The sequence below is a fragment of the Geotrypetes seraphini genome, chromosome 4 (genome assembly GCF_902459505.1).
Source record: "Geotrypetes seraphini chromosome 4, aGeoSer1.1, whole genome shotgun sequence".
NCBI lineage: Eukaryota > Metazoa > Chordata > Amphibia > Gymnophiona > Dermophiidae > Geotrypetes > Geotrypetes seraphini.
This window is the reverse complement of record NC_047087.1, coordinates 316140847-316159331: the sequence shown is the minus strand read 5'-3', so window position 1 is coordinate 316159331 and position 18485 is coordinate 316140847. Positions and strand designations below refer to the sequence as shown.

The window sequence follows — 18485 nt, the reverse complement described above, 5'->3', positions numbered from 1 at the left end:
ATACTGAAGGGAATAGACTTAGTAGATAAGGACAGGTTGTTCACCCTCTCCAAGGTAGAGAGAACAAGAGGGCACTCTCTAAAGTTATAAGGGGATAGATTCTGTACAAACGTAAGGAAGTTCTTCTTCATCCATACAGTGGTGGAAAACTGGAACGCTCTTCCGGAGGCTGTCATGGGGGAAAACACCCTCCAGGGATTCAAGACAAAGTTAGACAAGTTCCTGCTGAACCAGAACGTACGCAGGTAAGGCTAGACTCAGTTAGATCACTGGTCTTTGACCTAAGGGCTGCCGCGTGAGTGGACTGTTGGGCACGATGGATCACTGGTCTGACCCAGCAGGGGCAATTCTTATGTTCTTATGTTCTCAATAAACAATCTTCTCTTGCAGAGACCTGCATTGCTGTGAGGGAGTCAGGGTTTCTCTTAGAACATAAGAATTGCCGCTGCTGGGTCAGACCAGTGGTCCATTGTGCCCAGCAGTCCACTCACGCAGCAGCCGCTAGGTCAAAGACCAGTGCTCTAAATGAGCCCAGCCTCACCTGCGTATTTTCCAGTTGAGCAGGAAATTGTCCAACTTTGTCTTAAATCCCTGGAGGGTGTTTTCCCCTATAACAGCCTCCGGAAGAGCATTCCAGTTTTCTACCACTCTCTGGGTGAAGAAGAACTTCCTTACGTTTGTACAGAATCTATCCCCTTTTAATTTTAGAGAGTGCCCTCTCGTTCTCCCTTCCTTGGAGACGGTGAACAACCTGTCTTTAGCTACTAAATCTATTCCCTTCAGTATCTTGAATGTTTCGATCATGTCCCCTCTCAATCTCCTCTTTTTGAGGGAGAAGAGGCCCAGTTTCTCTAATCTTTCGCTGTACGGCAGCTCCTCCAGCCCCTTATCCATTTTAGTTGCTCTTCTCTGGACCCTTTCGAGTAGTACCGTGTCCTCCTTCATATACGGTGACCAGTGCTTGGCGCAGTACTCCAGGTGAGGGCGCACCATGGCCCGGTACAGCAGCATGATAACCTTCTCCGATCTGTTTATGATCCCCTTCTTTATCATTCCTAGCATTCTGTTCGCCCTTTTCGCCGCCGACACGCATTGCGTGGACAGCATCATCGATCAGAACTCCCAAGTCTCTTTCCTGGGAGTTGTCTCCAAGTACTGCCCTGGACATCCTGTTTTCGTGCATGAGATTTTTGTTACCGACATGCATCACTTTACACTTATCCACGTTGAACCTCATCTGCCATGTTGATGCCCATTTCTCGAGCCTGATTATGTCATTTGCAGATCTTCACATTCCTCCTGTGTCTTCACTACTCTGAATAACTTCATATCGTACGCAAATTTAATCACTTCACTTGTTGTATCAATGTCCAGATCGTTTATAAAGATGTTGAAGAGCACGGGTCCAACACCGAGCCCTGCAGCACCCCACTGGTGACACTCTTCCAGTCCAAGTATTGTCCATTTACCCCCCACTCTCTGTTTCCTATACTCCAGCCAGTTTTTAATCCACGTGAGTATTTCACCCTCAATTCCATGGCTTGCAATTTTCCGAAGTAGTCGTTCATGCGGAAACTTGTCAAACGCCTTCTGAAAGTCCAGATAACCAATGTCGACCGGGTCGCCCTTGTCTATCTGCCTGTTTACTCCCTCGAAGAAGTGCAGCAAGTTCGTCAAACAAGATCTGCCTTTGCTGAAACCGTGCTGGCTGGTCCTCATCAACCTGTGTCCGTCAAGGTGATCAATTATGCGGTCCTTTATCAGCGCCTCTACCATCTTTTCCGGTACCGAGGTCAGACTTACTGGTCTGTAGTTTCCCGGGTCCCCCCTTGAACCTTTTTTGAAGATCGGCGTAACATTTGCCACCTTCCAGTCCTCCGGAATCTTTCCCGATTTGATCGACAGGTTGGCTACTAGTTGAAGCAGTAATGTTGTTGTATCAATGAGCAGCAGGGGGCGCAGGCCCATTAGTGGATAAACTACAGGGTTCAGGATACACAGAGCTTTGTAGCTCAGAGCACAACTCTCATCCAGCAGGTGGCGCAAATCTACATGAACAGGATACCCTGCTGCGTCAAGGGGTTCATATGCCCAGTCTGGAATTCATTCAGGGAAGTCACTGTGGGATAGAGGCCCCAGAGAAAGAAAGGTCTCAGGGAACAAACCACAAGAGAGTGGGGGGATCTGGCTGGGTGAGAAGTCTGCTGTATATAGTGGAGGTGTTGGCTAAGGTAAGCCAATTAGTGTTTAGTTGAAGCAGTGTACTGAAGACACTTATATCACTGAGAGAGATTGAGAGACAGCTAATGTCTGGTTTAAGCCTTTCACGTTCTTTGAAAATGCTGAAACCTGGTTAATTGACCAGAAGCTGAGGATTTGCAGAATTGAATCTGAGATGATAAGGCCTAGAGTACAGGCTGTTGCACTGGACTGAGAGATAAAAGTTAAAAGTACATAGTTTTGCTCTCCCTGAGCCTCCAAAGAGGATCAGGATTCCAATGATGAATCTCAAAGAGAAGCAACATTCCATGCTACTGATCCAGTGGCTTCCCCCATGTCTTTCTCAGACTATGGACTTTTCCTCCAGGAACTTGTTCAAACCTTTCTTAAAAACAGCTATGCTTATCTGCTCTAACCACATCCTCTGGCAATGCGTTCCAGAGCTTAACTATTCTCCGCGTGAAAAATATTTCCTCCTATTGGTTTTAAAAATATTTCCCTGTAACTTCATCGAGTGTCCCCTAGTCTTTGTAATTTTTGATGGAGTGAAAAATCGATCCACTTGTACATGTTCTACTCCACTCAGGATTTTGTAGACTTCAATCCTATCTCCCCTCAGCCGTCTCTTTTCCAAGCTGAAGAGCCCTAACCGTTTTAGTCTTTCCTCATACGAGAGGAGTTCCATCCCCTTTACCATCTTGGTCGCTCTTCTTTGAATGCTATCTTTATTGACTCTATTTTTGCAGCCCCTTCTTTGCACAACTATATCAGTTTCTTTTTTCCCTTTTTTCTTCTCACTCTTCCAGCTCCTCCTTTTATTCATTTTTACTCATTTACCCATTTTATTCAAGTCAGTCTATTTGAAATCTAGAACTTTGAGTTTGACGTGTCAGAAATCATAATGGCAATGAAGAAAAGCTAAAACAGTTTAGAGCTTTTCAGCTTGAAGATAGAGTTGCATGGGATGGGAATCGTGGGAATCCTGTGGAACCCACAGGATTCCCACAGGGGGTGGGAGAAGTTGCCATGGAATTCCCATGGGGATGGGGAGAGAGATAAGGAAGAAAAAATGATTTAAAAATCACTGGGGGCCCTTTTGAGCCACCTGCATCTGACTTTTGAGAAATGGGTAGACCTCCAACAAAAATGCTACCCACTAAAAAGGCCCTCCAAAACAAATTAATCAAAGTGGAAAAGTAAATGAGTAAATATTAATAGAGAAAAGGAAGAACTATTAGCATATAAATAATCTGCTAATCAAGGGAGTCATATATAATGAAAATAACACATGGATTACGAATTATTAGGGCTCAGTTGCCATCATATAGTTCTTTCCCGAAATGATATGGTGCACTGTGAAAATAATAAAATAAAATTACCATATAAATATTCTATTTCACTATAATATGGGTGTCTGCTCAAGTATGCCACAGTTGTCCGCTCATAACTACCGACGTATAAATCCTATGTGCACCATATTCAAATGAAAGTACTGTAGTATCAACATTTTGAAGAATATTCATTTCCCTGCAGATCTTAGACTGTCCTACAAAATGCCCTGTTTCGGCAACCCTTCATCAGGGACAGAAGAAATAGCGGCCAGATGGATTTGAAATGAGAATGTGTCCTTCACAATCAAAATGGTAGCCCAGAGGGGGCTTAGCAGACACGTTCAGGGATCAAAAGGGTTGGGGGGGAGGGGAGAAGCTCAAGGAGAACAACGTATTAACTGGGCCGTATCAGCTGTCGTCTTTTTTTCTTTTCACAGATGTTTATCGAGCAGAATAAACTGAAAAGACAAAGCCTGCTTTTGCTGCAGAACATGGCACCAGAACAGCAGCTCCTGAAAGCTTTGGATGAGAATGCCAAACTGAGTCAGAAACTGGAAGAAGAGCGGATTCAGCACCAGCTTATGGTAAGGTGCAGCGATGCCCAGCGGCACGGAAAAATCAGCCAACTTTGTTGACTTTCTCTTTCTTTGATTGTGTCGGGGGCAGGGCCAGCTCAACCTGTGGACCAGGTGAGTCCCCGGCTCAGGGTGCCGGCCATAAAGGGCTCCATAATCCCAGCCCAGCCTTCCTTCAAACTTTGAGGGATAGATGGCAGACTGGGGTTTTGGAGACAGTGCCTCACGTGGTCCAGGAGAAGGGGGAGATAGCAGATCACTGGAGGGAAGAGTGGTGGTGGGGAACAGCGATGCAGAAGTTGACTCAGGGCACCACAGTCCCTTGAGCCAGCCCTGGAAGTGGGGAGGGGGGTGCGTTGAATCTTAGTAATTGACTCCCCTTATCCTGTCAGATTAAGAGCTAGTCCTGGGTTTCCTGTCTTGTAAGTCAGCAACAGTTTTTTTGATCTGTATTACCGTAGCATACATTTTTCTTCTCTACTGGAAATATCAGAAAGGATTCAATGCGGTTTACAACAAGATTAAGAACTGAGGACATGTTTAAGGCGGCATGCTTTGCACCTAATTTTTGGTCAGGTTTCTTTGTTTAACAGGGTTAATTATACTGCCAGACCCTCAGAAAAGATTTCAAGTAATCAATCATCATCTTTTAGGTTACCCAAGGTTTAAAGATTTGTGTGTTAAAGACACAAAAGAGCTATTGAAAAATTTTGTGAGCAACAATATAAGATCTTATTTTATATAAGGCAAGTGCCCTTTCTAAATAGTACTTAGTGCTGAATTTTGGGGGGGCCCTAACTTTTGGCACCGTTTATTGAATCCCCTCTGGAGTGTCTCCTACTCAACAGTTCCTCCCCTCTTTTGATTTTATAGACTCACTATCACTTTTCAGCTGTCTCTTCGGTGCTCAAGAGCCCTAAACTATTCATAATTTCTCCATAAGGGAGTCTCTTTTTCCTTTTCTTCGTTTTGGTTGCCCTTCTCTGAATCTTGGGATGACCCAAACTTTACACAGTACTCAAGGTGAGGTGATCAAATTTGCAAGAGTAGCCTAGGAGTAACATCAGATGGCCACCTGTCCCTGTCCACCCACATTTCGCAAGTAGCCTCCACCTCCTTCTACTACCTCCGCCAACTGAGAAGGATCAAACCCTACATCTCCAAACCAGACCTAACCCAGCTCCTCTACCTCTATGTTCTCTCCAGGATGGATTACTACAACTCCCTATTTAATGGAGTAGCCAAAAAAGATATCAAGCACCTCCAGCAGGTACAAAATGCAGCAATCCGCCTCCTGCACACCCTCAACTACCATAACCCCATCTGCCCTGCCCTCCGTGAAGAGCACTGGCTTCCGATTAACCAACGCTGCGCATTCAGAGCCCTGGTAATAGCACATGAAAGAATTTACGCCACCACTCCAGCCTATATAGAATCCAAGCTAACCCTGTACACTCCCACCCGCCCCCTCCGCTCGGAAATGGAGACACGCCTATGCATCCCCCCAGGAAGGTCTCTCCTGTCAGAAACCGCCTGCAAATGCTCCTACAGCCACTTCATCCCCCAACTCTGGAACCAACTCCCCCCGCAACGCAAATCACAGAACTCATTGATGACCTTCTGGAAAGCGGTAAAGACCCTCCTCTTCAACTAAAATGACAGCTGTGATCTACCCCTCAAACTTCCCCGTCCTACTCCCCTAACCCCTCCATCCTGAACCTCTACTTAAATTACTGTATAGTCCTCTCTTAACCTGTACTTAAATTGCTGTATAATCCCTGTACTTGAACTACTGTATAATCTTTGTACTGTCCAAATGTACACCACTGTGAACATTGTTTGGGGTAAAGGAAGGTGCTTTAAACCTGCAGGTGAAAGAACTGGAGGCCCAACTGGATCGCGCAGCTTTGCAGAAGGAGATACAGTCTCTGAAACAGCACTTGGAGCTTCTGGAGGAAGAGAAAAAGGAGTTGGAGACAAAATGTCAGAATTCAGAGGCAAACATCAAAGACCTAAAGCATTCAGGTAAAGAGCTGAAGGAAGGATGGAATGCTGAAATAACCTAAAATGGGAAAAGTCCTGTTCCACAAGAATAAGTGAGTCCCAGAGCAATGACATAATATGAGCAGAAAATGGTGAGTTCTTGTGGCAGCCACGGGAACTCGTGATGTTGCTCTGGTTCACTGCTGGACCACCAGGGAATTGAAAGGTGCACGGGGGAGGTGGGTGGGATGTAAAAGTTGTTAGAGTTGGTCGGGACAGGAAGCGGGAGGGACCACTCCTATCCCAGCCCATCGCTGGATCACCAGGTCTTATGGCACACCCAGTGGAAACCTGCAAGGCATTGGGAGGGAGGACTGGGTGCACAGCCTGGCAGGGAAGGGCACTTGAATATTAACCTTCTGATTTATATTTGAGTCAACCTTTTTTCCTCTTTGGAGGAGAAAAGGGTTACCTCTATTTATATTCAGGTCGGCTTATATTCAAAAGTGCAGCTTCTGAAGTAAGGAACAGATTGTTCCCTCCCTTCCGGGCTACTTTGAGCACCTGAGATGCAGTGCCAGACACACAAGAGACAACTACATTTCTGAACCATAACTACTGTTCTCTCTTAGCTGAGCAGGAGTCCTCCACCTACAGCCTTGCCATTAGGGGGTGCTGTAGTCATTGAAAACAAAATGTTGAAGCACCGCCCCCTACTGTTATTAGTGTAGTTGGAGGACATTCGCTCTACTTAGAGAGAACAATGGCCGTAACCCACCTTGGGATGCAGGTTTGGTGAAAGCAGCTTACCTGAACTGAAAGTGGAATTTTTATTAGATGAACGCTGTGTAATATCTTTCTTTCATTTTCCTTCAGTGGAGGAGCTTAAGAAACGAATACATCAGGCAGAAAATCCAGCACCTCCCCCGCCGCCGCCACCCCCACCCCCACTCCCACCTCCTCCTCCAAATCCAATTCGGTAAGTGCACCACACACCTACCGTGTCATAATCACATAACTGGGCAAATCCTTGATAGCTAACCCACAACATTTAGGGGGTAGGTATTAAGGTGCGTTATAAGTCTCTTAATGCATGAATGCCCCACACTGCACTATTCCTGGAAAAATATCAGCCAAAAATTGATGGTATTTTTCTGTCCTGGGAGCATTGGGCCACTTAAGGGGCTGGCGCTTGCAATCAAGAGCTGCCCCCCCACCCAACCTCTCATTCACCCAAAGCACTTCCCATCCTCCCATGGGCTCCTGCTACCCCCCAGACCTACCTTTCTTAATCCCTTGTGTGTAGTGGGCTCGGTGCAGAGTTCAAAATGACACCTGTGACCCCCTAGCAGTAGTCTTCTACTGCCGCTCTGAGTCAAGCTGTCATTTCAGGGCCTTATATGACAATTTGATTCTTAGCAGTAGTACTGCAAGACAATAGCTAGGGGTCATTGGTGCCATTTCGAACCCAGGAACTCCTGCCTCAAACTCATTAGACACCAAGGACTGAGAAAGGTAGACCTGGGGGGAGTGCTTGTGGGAGGGTAGGGGTGCTTTGAGTGATTGGGGCAGGGGGAAGGCATTAGGGGGTCTTTAGGCGAGGATAGGATGTCATTCACTGGGGGTGTCAGGAGTGGAGGTGAAGGATATATTTAGGGGAGCTCTGGGATGGGGGATGTTATTTTTGGGGTGGGGGGAAGAGAACCTGAGCACAAATCCCTTTTTTCTCTCTTCCACTCCCAACCCCTGTCCTCGGTGTAATCCAGCATCTTCCCCCCCCCCCCTTTACAATTCAACATCACCCCTCAGCTAATACTGCTGCTACTATTTATCATTTCTATAGGGCTGCTAGACATACACAGCACTATAAGGGACTGTAAACATATAAGAGGCAATCCCTGATGAGTAGAGCTTACAATTTAATTACAGGACAAATAAGGGTTAGGGTATTTCTCACAGAGGGAATGATAAAAAAAAAGATGTGGATACTACCTTTAAAGGTGCTTTTCTGTTGGTCCCCAGTAGCATCAGCTTTGTACATATATCCTGCCGGCATCTGGTCCAAAGCTTTCCTTCTGACCTGTGAACAGCATGTTCCACCTGTTGCTCGTGCAAGCCTCGGCTCCCTTCTGATGTCGTGTCCTGGTCCCGCAACCAGAACGTGATGTCAGGAGGGAGCCAAGATTGGCATAAGCAGCAAACTTTTTTTAGAGGTATATGGGGGAAATAGAGAGGAAGAGAGGCACCGGCACTCCCTTCAAAGACTGCACCCGGGGTGGTAAAGGGGGAGAGGCCTTTACTACTCCACTGACTGGAAGGCACACGAGTGCAAGATGGCCGAGGTGGTGAGCTTCACAGCCATGAATAGAGCTGCTTCTGGGGGGTGGAGGGGAAGGAAAGAAAGGTGGAAGGGAGGGGGAGAAAAAGGGGTGTGAGATAATGGACCTGGGGGAAGAAAGAGAAAGGGAGAGAGATTAGATTTGAGGATTAAAGGGAGGGAGATGATCCACAGGCCCAAAATGTTCATTTTGCCTAGTGTCCTGTGTTTGGAAGTTTTTAATATGGCTTTTACTTTTTTCTTCTTGTTGTTCCTCTCCACTGTTTTCCATTGATGACATGAGAAAAGAACTCAGTATTTTGAGTGTTTTGCTGTCTTTTGTAATTAATAGGCCAGATAAATTCCCCAAACTGAAAATTTTCTGTCTGTCCCTGTCATTATGTGACTTCTTTTCTCATTTCTAATCTCTTTTCTTACTTAGTTATGATGGAATGCAAACTTAGGGATATTTGTGATTGAGCAGCATATGAAACATTAATTAAACTCATTAAACTTGGTAAAACTTGTTCAGCTGTATATTGCCAAAACGTTTCTTCAAGAACTGCCATTCTAGTGCAATGTGTCTAATAGTCCTGAACGCTAGGGTTATGCATCTGAACCTGCAAGTTGCTTTCAGAATTATATCACTCATCTTTCCACTCTGCTTCCTTCCCAGTAGGCTTGCTCCTGCCCCTCAGTTTTTCTTCTGCAAGCAAGTTACTGAGAGGCGCAGTGCTTAAAGCTACAGCCTCAGCATCCTGAGGTGGTGGGTTCAAACCAACGCTGATCTTTGTGAATGAATGAATAAATGTGTTTCTGAGCTGCTCTGTGCTTTTATTATTTTCAGGATTTTTCCTGTTCTCTTAAGTTTGAGGCTCGATGCCCAGAGGTTTCCTCTTTTTTAAACCCCTCTGCCTGGGAGAAGACGCAGACTCGCGTGGCAGACATCTGCTGCTAGTAGGGTCATCCCTTGGGAACACCTGTCTAGCCAGCCTGCTGTTGTCATTTTGGAGGTTTTTTTTTTGGGGGTGGGGGCATTCCTGAGTAGCTGTTTCATCTCTGATTTATCAAGAGCTTGAGTGTAGGCTGTTTGGCTCCTTCCAGGCTTGATTGGGATTAATAGTGGGCCAGCTGCATGGTCCTCCCCCCCAATCACGGTGAGAGTTTCCAGGGGTTGAGGCTCAGTCTGGCATCGGGCCAACTGGCAGCCTGAAACCAAACTCATAGAGCAAACCTGTGAGGCAGCATTCTTCTCCATTTGTTCTAACTGCACTTCTGAGCCAAGGCAGGCAGGCACCACATGGCACAGTGCTATTATAGCCTACGGTCAAAATCGGAGGGGTCTGGGAAAGTCAAATTTGAGGGTTTCTGGAATCAGAGCTAGGGCCCCTCCTCCAAAACCCCTTTCCCTGTAGTTTTTGAACTTCAGGAGGGCCCCCTCGCGCCATTTTTGGTGCAAATTCTTAGATTTTAAATGAACTTTTTAAAATAATAATAATAACAGTTTATATACCGCAATACCGTTAAGTTCTATGCGGTTTACAATAGATTAAGCGAGGTACAAATTGATTGAATTTAAGAGGGGGGAAGAGGAGACTTAATAGGAACGGAAATGCGTTGTTGAGGAGAAAGAGATTAATAGGACAGAGGAATCCTATGGAGGAGAAAGAAGATGAGTGGGTCAGTTGTCTAGATACCATCTGCCTCAAAACCTCTTGGTTTTGCTTAAGATTGATAGGGATGGATCCCTCAGGCCCTTCTACCTCTGTATCATGCCATGCTTGTGCTGGATGGTAGTCCAAGGAGTGTCTGTGTTCCGCAGGGGAGGGGCGGGAGCCTCGAACTTGGCATCCTCTGAATCCTCCAGAGCTGGGGAATCTGCAAGAGGCTTGATCCCAGGGGGTAGAGGCCTCCAAAGGAGTTATGACTAAGTACAGACGCGTGATCGCCATTCGCATCGCATTTGACGGGTCACCCCTTCAGGAAGTCCCTGCCGAGATCATTGAGATCCCCTGTGCAAAGCTTCACCCCAAATTTTGTGAGCCTGATGTGGAATGTTTATTCATGATCATATCAGCAGTATCGTTAAATTCTCTTTTTTTAGGCTCAGACAAATTCGTTCTATTTCCCAATTTCTCTGCGCTAAGTCTCTTAAAATCCTCATTCACTCTCTTGTTATATCTAAGATAGACTATTGTAACGCTCTGTATAATGGTATTGCTCAAAAGGAAATCAAACGACTTCAGATTATTCAGAATACATCTATTAAATTAATTACTAAAGCAAAGAAGTTCGACCATGTTACACCACTACTTAGGGATGCTCATTGGCTACCAGTTACACATCGGGTAATTTATAAAATTTGTTTGCTTACATTTAAGACTCTTTTCTTCAAAACTCCTGCATTTATCTATAAATATTTGATTCCATACTCCACCAACCGAACATTAAGATCCACAGAACAACATTTATTATCAATTCCATCTCTAAAAATCATAAGCACCCGTCGGCAGGTAATTTTCTCTGTATCAGCTCCCCAACTTTGGAATTCTCTCCCTATCTATTTAAGGGAAGAATCCAATATAGAAAAATTCAAAGGTAAACTGAAGAGTTTTCTCTTTAACGATGTTTTTGCTAATTAACCATCTAATTTTTTATCACAGTATATTATTTACTCATAAGCTTCATTGAAGCTTTAATTCTTTCCCTTTCCCCTTTTGTGCTTCCCTTATTTGTTCCTTACTCTTTAAACATATTGTAACTCTTCCCCATATTTTTCCTCACGTATCTTGTTTTTAATGTATTGTCTGTCTTTTAATGTATTTTTCCCTCAAATTTGTAATTTTAGCAATTTGTAAATCGCTTAGAATTTGGATTAAGCGTTTAATCAAAATACAATAAACTTGAAACTTAAACTGCCGGGGGTCCCCCAGCGTTTGCTGAGGGTGTGACAGTGATGGCAGCACCGGAGATTAGCCATCAGCCCGCTCCACGTGCAGACGAGGACCCAGAGCTGGACTAGGATGTCCAGTCTGACATCGAATGGGAGGATGGAAGGTTCAATTCCATGCCCTCATTGTCCCAGGATGCAGTTTCCCTGGCAGAATCTGGTTCTCTGCATGAGACCAGCAGGCAACAATCAGTGGTGGCCTTGGACCAGGGGGAAAATCCCCCCCCCCCCGGTGCAGCGGCTGTTCAAGGCATCAGTGCTCTCGGGCATAATAGCTAATTCAGTGCATGAATTGCATCTGGAATTTCCACAAGTGCTCAATTATGGGCAGCTTAGTGTCTCTGACCTCGGTCTTTCCTTCGCATCATGAAGCTAGTCACTGACTACTGGGATTCTCCAGAAGGGGGGGTCCCTGTGAGTGGCCAAGCTTTACCCCATTGCGCCGGAGTTTCATCAAATTTATCCCCATCTTAGCGGGGTCTAGCTCCATCCCTATGAGTTTTGTTCCTGTCCCTGCCCCAACCCTGCAAGCTCTGTCTTATTCTGCACAAGCCTCAAACACAGTGTTCTAAGATCAATGCAGAGCCCTTATAAGCCCGATCTTGGTAGTCCTAGAAGTTTTGCAAGACGAACTTGAGAAGGTGAAAGTATAGTTAGCAGAACTTTTATGTTTCCAAGCTCAGGGAAAGAAGAGTATCTCTGGCCTCTCATCCAGATGTGGCAAGACTCTTTAAAGGGGCTTTCAGTTGTTCTCTCCAGTACGTCTATCATTCCCATCATGGAACCTTAATAATGTTTTCCAAAATCTCAGTGGAGCCCTTTTAGGAGGCTTCCATCTTAGATCTGACGGTCAAGATGGTGTTCTTGGTAGCAATTACATCAGTAAGATAAGTCTCTGACTTACAAGCTCTCTCTTGCAGGGAGCCATTTCTTAAGATTAAGGAAACAAGACTGTTCTTGTGGACAGTTTTCTCCTTTCTACTGAAAGTAATCTCCACCTTCCATGTCAATCAGGAAGTCCATTTGCCCGCCTTTCAGCCTAAAGGGATGAAAGAAAAGAACAAAATATTCCATTTGCTATACGTCAGGAGATTGCTTCTTTACCATCTCGAAGTTCAAATCTGCTTACTTTTTTGCTCTGACCAGTCATGCTAAGAAAGACAGGTCTGCGTCCAAGGCCTCGACGCAGCCAGGAAGAATGCCGTTTTTGGGTCCTCGGTGTTAAAGGCAGGCTTAGTAGTCCCACCTTAAACTCAGGGGACAGCTTTGGTACCGCCCTACGGTTCAGGACTACTAGAAACATTGCACTAGAAAGAAAGATTAGGTTCTTACCTCAGTAATCTTCTTATAGTTGTGTCAAGTTGTCCTGAAGCCCGGCCCTGTGAGTGGACTTCGCCTGACTTTGGTCTGAATTTCACTCTGTGTCTGACAATGAAGAATTTCTCTGTCCCTCAGCTAAGCTGAAAAAAATAAAAGGGATATCATGTCTGAGTTTCTGCTTCTTAGCTATCAGCTCCATAAATGTTAGTGCCAGTTGCACACAGTTTTGTATAATTTTGATAATGTTATACTTGTTTCAGAACAGAACAGAAGTATAGTGTTGGGGGTTCTCCCTGTTGCCCTCCTTCTGTTGATGTCTTCCATTACAGTGGTTCTTGACTGCTTTTGTACAAACTGAAAGGGACAGGAGCAAGCCTACTGGGAGGGAGGCGGAGTTGAAAGATGAGTGATATCATTCTGCAAGCAACATGTGGGTTCAGATGCATAACCCTAGTGTTCAGGACTACTAGACATAAGAAAGATTATTGAGGTAAGAACCTAATCTTTATCTCATCTGTTACCATAGTAAAGTTTGATTTCCACTTTATCTTCTTATCATCCTTAATTAATGCTGCTTTTTGAAGCAGAGATTCACTTTGTCTATATAGCTTGTTACCCATTTAGAAGCGCTTTTACCAAAACAGATCAAACTGTTAACATGCAGTTAATGTGTTTCCACATGATAAAATGTATGTTGTGGAGCTTTTTAGAATTTTTCACTTGGATGTCGTATTGGCGGAGATTGAGCATGGAAGTGTTAGCCAACTAGCACACTATATGTACCCTGTGCTAACTGGCTAATGCAGTTACTGGCAAATTCTATATTGTCCTCTTAAAGTTAGGCACCTACATCGGTGCATCTAGTCAATGTAGGTGGCTCAACTTAATTGATTAATAGACTTAATCGGTGCTGATAATTGGCCCTTACCTCATTGGCTTTAATTGGACCTAATTGAAAGTTAGGTGCCTAACTAGAAAAACATGATTCTGTAAAAAGTAGGTATCTAGGCCAAATCACCTACCTAAAAGTGTGTGTGGTTACTGGCACATCGTGGGCATGTTTTCGAGTTAAGTGCCGTTAGGTATTTAGGTGAAGAAAACCCTGGCATAAAGTTAGGACACTTAAGATGCCTAGCGACACCTAAGCATGATTCGATAAAGTGCACTTAACTTTCTTAGAATTGCGCTTAGCACTGGACTTTATAGAATTGGGCACTAAGGCCTTGATTCTCTTAGGGACGCCTAACAATTGGTTATCGAAGATAAACAACATGGTAATTGACTGCATCGTTTAAAACCAATTAAGGTCTAATTTTTTAAAAAATGTAGGCGCCTACAGAAAAGGCTGCTGATGTCCCATCCACAGAGGTGCCTACTGACACCTATGGTGAAAATGGGTGTGGCTTGCCCCCGTGGACGCGATTCTCGTGTAAAGTAGGCATCGGAAATGTAAGCCAGTAAAACCTGGCCTACATTTCCGGCGTTTGCTTTACATGTGACCGTGATTCTGCCTCAGTTTTGGAGGCGCTAGTTACTGAATCCAGCCCTAAATGATTCTCCGCTTTAATCCAAATGTTAATGCAGTGTGCAATAGAAAATTGTGGGAACACCCCCAAAAGATGTCGCATAAAATCCCACGTTAAGCAGCAATAATTGCACATTTTAATGCCCTCGAGCTTGTTAATGGAATTAGCAAATGTGTGCAAAGAATATTAATCATGTAGGATTTGCCCATCATGTTTTAATCAAGCAATTTTCCTTAGAAATAGTGTTTGGTTTTCATCTGTTAAGATGCATAGCCGATTAGTTTAGATATTTATCTGTTACTGAAACTGGTATTGAGTGGTTTTGGTTTTTGGGGGTATTTTAATTAAAATAGTATACACTGAGGGCATCAAAAGGGGAAGAGTACAGGAGAGCATACCAGTGCTCCATGCTCCGATTCTAGCAGCTGCAGTTCTCCAGTGCTCCTACACGACTTCTGGGCTCTGGACACCTCATCGGAACAGGATCTGGGCTGGGCTTGTCATCCAGGGGACCTTGCTTCTTCATTTTCCTGAGCATCTGTAATTGTAATTTTCTGTGTTATCACATAAGGTCGCTAATGTCAATGATTCGGAAAAAGTCCGGTCCTAACAGCACTGCAATCAGAACAGAGAAGTCGCCCCAAGAGGACACGGGTATGAGATTGAAATAACTGTTGAATGTGGTTATGTCTGAGATTCTCTTACTCTGCTCCAGGGCTTCCAGTAGGCTCCATGCAGTTCCCTGTTTTGGCCTGTTTTCTATCATTAGTACATGACTACTCTCTTGCTAACAGTTCTAGGCCTCTCATTGCATCAGCTGTAAGGCCAGGAACTCTGTCCATAGGACCTGTGGGATTCATCGTCTTATCTGTGGTGACCTACAAAGGGGGTGCTGAAAAGTTCTTAGCCCAACAAAGAAGAAAAATGACTTGGATATGGTTCAATTGATAATCTGAAACCATGTCAAAGCATAGAATTTCATTCCTGCAAATTGACATTTAGTGAAATAAGATAACACTTTTTTCATCTACAGTGGCAAAATAGCGCTCAGTATTTAGGAAGTTGGTTGGTTGGGCTGAGAACTTTTCTGCACCCCTCGCATGTATGTTTTCACCTTCACCTTGTTCATCTTTGGGGGGGGGGGAGGGGGGTAACGCTATAAGGAGCCACCTAGTGGTAGGTAGCAGGAAGGCATGAAAGTGGCCTTAGGAAAAATCTAGGGTGTGCACTTGGGCAGAGCACACAGGTACATGTGGAAATTCTAAAATGTTATCATCTTATCTTATCTGTCCGTGTGTTCCACCTTTGCTTGTAGCTTATAATGCCTGCTGAAATGTTTTATTGTGTTGAGATCGTAATGTAGCATACTACAAAAAAAAAAAAAAAATTTAAATTCAATCAGGTTGGGCAGACTGGATGGACCATTCGGGTCTTTATCTGCCGTCATCTACTATGTTACTATGTTACTATATAACTAGAGATGGTCAGCCAGAAAATTGTTGTGATATTTATTTCCAGGGTTTTTGTCATTATAAGTGTATACGTGTGTCAAACAGCTCACAGTCTTTCTGGTAGTGAGTAATTGTGAACCACCACTCATGTGCATGCTGTCAGAAAAGAGTGTGTTCTCTTTGAACATAGGGAGAAACTCTGTAAATAGCGTCCAAAAAATTTCAGTGTTAAGATCTCTTCTATAAAGGGTGCAGTCTTACACAATAGCACTTAGGCATGGATCCCACTCCTAATTTTTGGGCACTGGACTTGGCACCTGTTGGAATCAGATGTAAATGCAGGAGACCAAGATAGTCACATTTAGCTCAAATTCCACATGCAATTTTTGGGAACGCCCCCTTTTCGGATACGTGCTTGAAAAGTTAGGCGCCGATCCTTATAGAATAGCACGCAGTCACGCAATGTGCTATTTCTAATCAAACACTCTGGCCCATATTCTAAAATTTAAAAGCATTTTTACCCAAAATATGTAGGCGCCTTAAAAAATGGTGCCTGCATCGTGCCTATAGAGAGGCACTTCAAAATGCCTAGCGCCACTGCTCGAGAGAATGTTATAGTTACAGAAATACCTGGGCATTCAAGTTGTGGAGAATGCTTTGTATGACAACATGGTAGTGACCTCAGTATTCGTACACCCGCAGACACAACACCAGCTTTCAATTGAAAGCAAATACAACATGTAAAACAGATTAGGTAACAAGATAATAATGGGTGATTTCAGTTACCCCAACATTGACTGGATAAAAGTTGCATCAGGGAGTGCTAGAGAGGTAAAATTCCTAGATGTCATAAATAATAATAATAATAATAACTTTATTTTATATATATACCGCCAACAATCTTGCGACTTCTAGGCGGTTTACAATAAAAGAAACTGTTTACAATAAAAGAAACTGTAAATACAATAAAAATAAAGAGAAACTTTACGTACAGCGAATTGAAGAGTATAGCAGTGAATATCTCGTACAACGAATTAAAGAGTATAGCAGTGTACATCTGATAACATTAATAATGTTAACGTCAGTTTGTGTGTTGCAAGGCCAGGAAGTGCCAAGTTGACTTCTTTGAGCAACTAGTCCAGGAACCAACAAGAGAAGGGAGCTATTTTAGATTTGGTCCTTAGTGGAATGCAGAACATAGTATGGGAGGTAACTGTGTTGGGTCTGCTGGGAAACAGTGATCATAACATGATCAAATTTGAGCTGGTAACTGGAGTGGCGTCGCTAAAGAAATCTACTGTAGCAGCATTTAAATTCCGCAAGGGTGACTACGATAAAATGAGGAAAATAGTTAAAAAGAAGCTAAAAGGGTCTGTGGCAAAGGTCAGAGGTGTAAACTAGTCATGGATGTTGTTTAAAAATACCATCGTGGAAGCCCAGACCAAATATGTTCCACATATTAAAAAAGGTGGAAAGAAGAGAAAATGAGAGCTGAGGTGGCTAAAAGGCAAAGTGAAAAAGATCCTTTAAAGAACGGACAAAGGATCCCAATGAAGAAAATAAGAAGAGACGTAAGTTAGATGTGAAACATTGATTAAGAAAGCTAAACAAGAATATGAAAAACAACTTGCCAAAGAGGCAAAAACTCATAGTAATAATTTTTTTAGGTACATCAAAAGCAGAAAACCTGTGAGAGAATCCGTGGGACCATTGGATGGCCAAGGAGTAAAAGGTGCACTGAGGGAGGATAAGGCCATAGCAGAGAGACTGAATAATTCTTTGCTTCAGTCTTTTCGGAAAAAGATGTAAGAAATCTACCTGAACTGGAAATGGTTTTCGAGGGTAATGAGGTGGAGGAATTCAAAGAAATCTCGGTGAACCTGGAAGACGTACTAAGCCAAATCAACAAGTTAAAGAGTGATAAATCACCTAGACCAGATGGTATACATCCCAGGGTACTGAAATAACTCAAACATGAAATTGCTGATCTGTTGCTAAAATCGTCTGTAGTACATGAAGATTGGAAGGTGGCCAATGTTACGCCAATTTTTAAAAAGGGTTCCAGGGGAGATCCAGGGAATTACAGACCAGTAAGCCTGACCTCCACGTCAAGCAAAATAGTGGAAACAATTATAAAAAATAAAATTGTGGAACACATAGACAAATATGATTTACCCTCTCACCTTTTACAAAACTGCGGAAGCTCATAGGAATTCTGTGAGTGTCAGGAGCAGTGCAGGGCATTCAGCGCGCTGGCCTGCACTACAAACTGCTTTCGCTGTTTTGTAAAAAGGGGGGGTTAATGAGACAGAATCAGCATGGGTTCAGCCGAGGGAGGTCTTCCCTCACCAATTTGCTTGACTTCTTTGAAGGTGTGAATAAACGTAGATCAAGGCATGCCAGTTGATGTAGTGTATCTAGATTTCCAGAAAGCTTTTGACAAAATTCCTCTTGAGAGGCTCCTGAGAAAATTAAAGAGTCATGGGATAGGAGACAATGTTGAATTGTGGATTAAGAATTGCTTATTGGAAAGAAAACAAAGGGTTCGGATAAATGGTCATTTTTCTCAATGAAGGAGAGTAAACAGTAGAGTGCCACCGTGATCTGTACTGGGACCGGAGCTTATTTATAAATGATCTAGAAACTGGAACTATGAGTGAGGCGATTAAATTTGCAGATGACACTAAACTTTTCAAATGTGGATTGTGAAGAATTGCAGGCGGACCTTAGGAAATTGGAAGACTGGGCATCCAAATGGTAGATGAAATTTAATGTGGACCAATGCAAAGTGATGCACATTGAGAAGAATAAT

General features: G+C 43.7%; 1 protein-coding gene across 2 annotated transcripts in view; it reads left to right on the top strand.

Annotated features, from left to right (window-relative positions):
• Positions 1-18485, top strand: part of SHTN1 (shootin 1) — a 229468-nt gene that overhangs the window by 129090 nt on the left and 81893 nt on the right. For both annotated transcript variants that reach the window (XM_033943623.1, XM_033943621.1), the window contains exons 9-12: positions 3989-4135; positions 5998-6151; positions 6986-7088; positions 14794-14876. In XM_033943623.1, coding sequence (XP_033799514.1) covers positions 3989-4135; positions 5998-6151; positions 6986-7088; positions 14794-14876 — 487 coding nt within the window. The remainder of the gene's footprint in view (positions 1-3988; positions 4136-5997; positions 6152-6985; positions 7089-14793; positions 14877-18485) is intronic.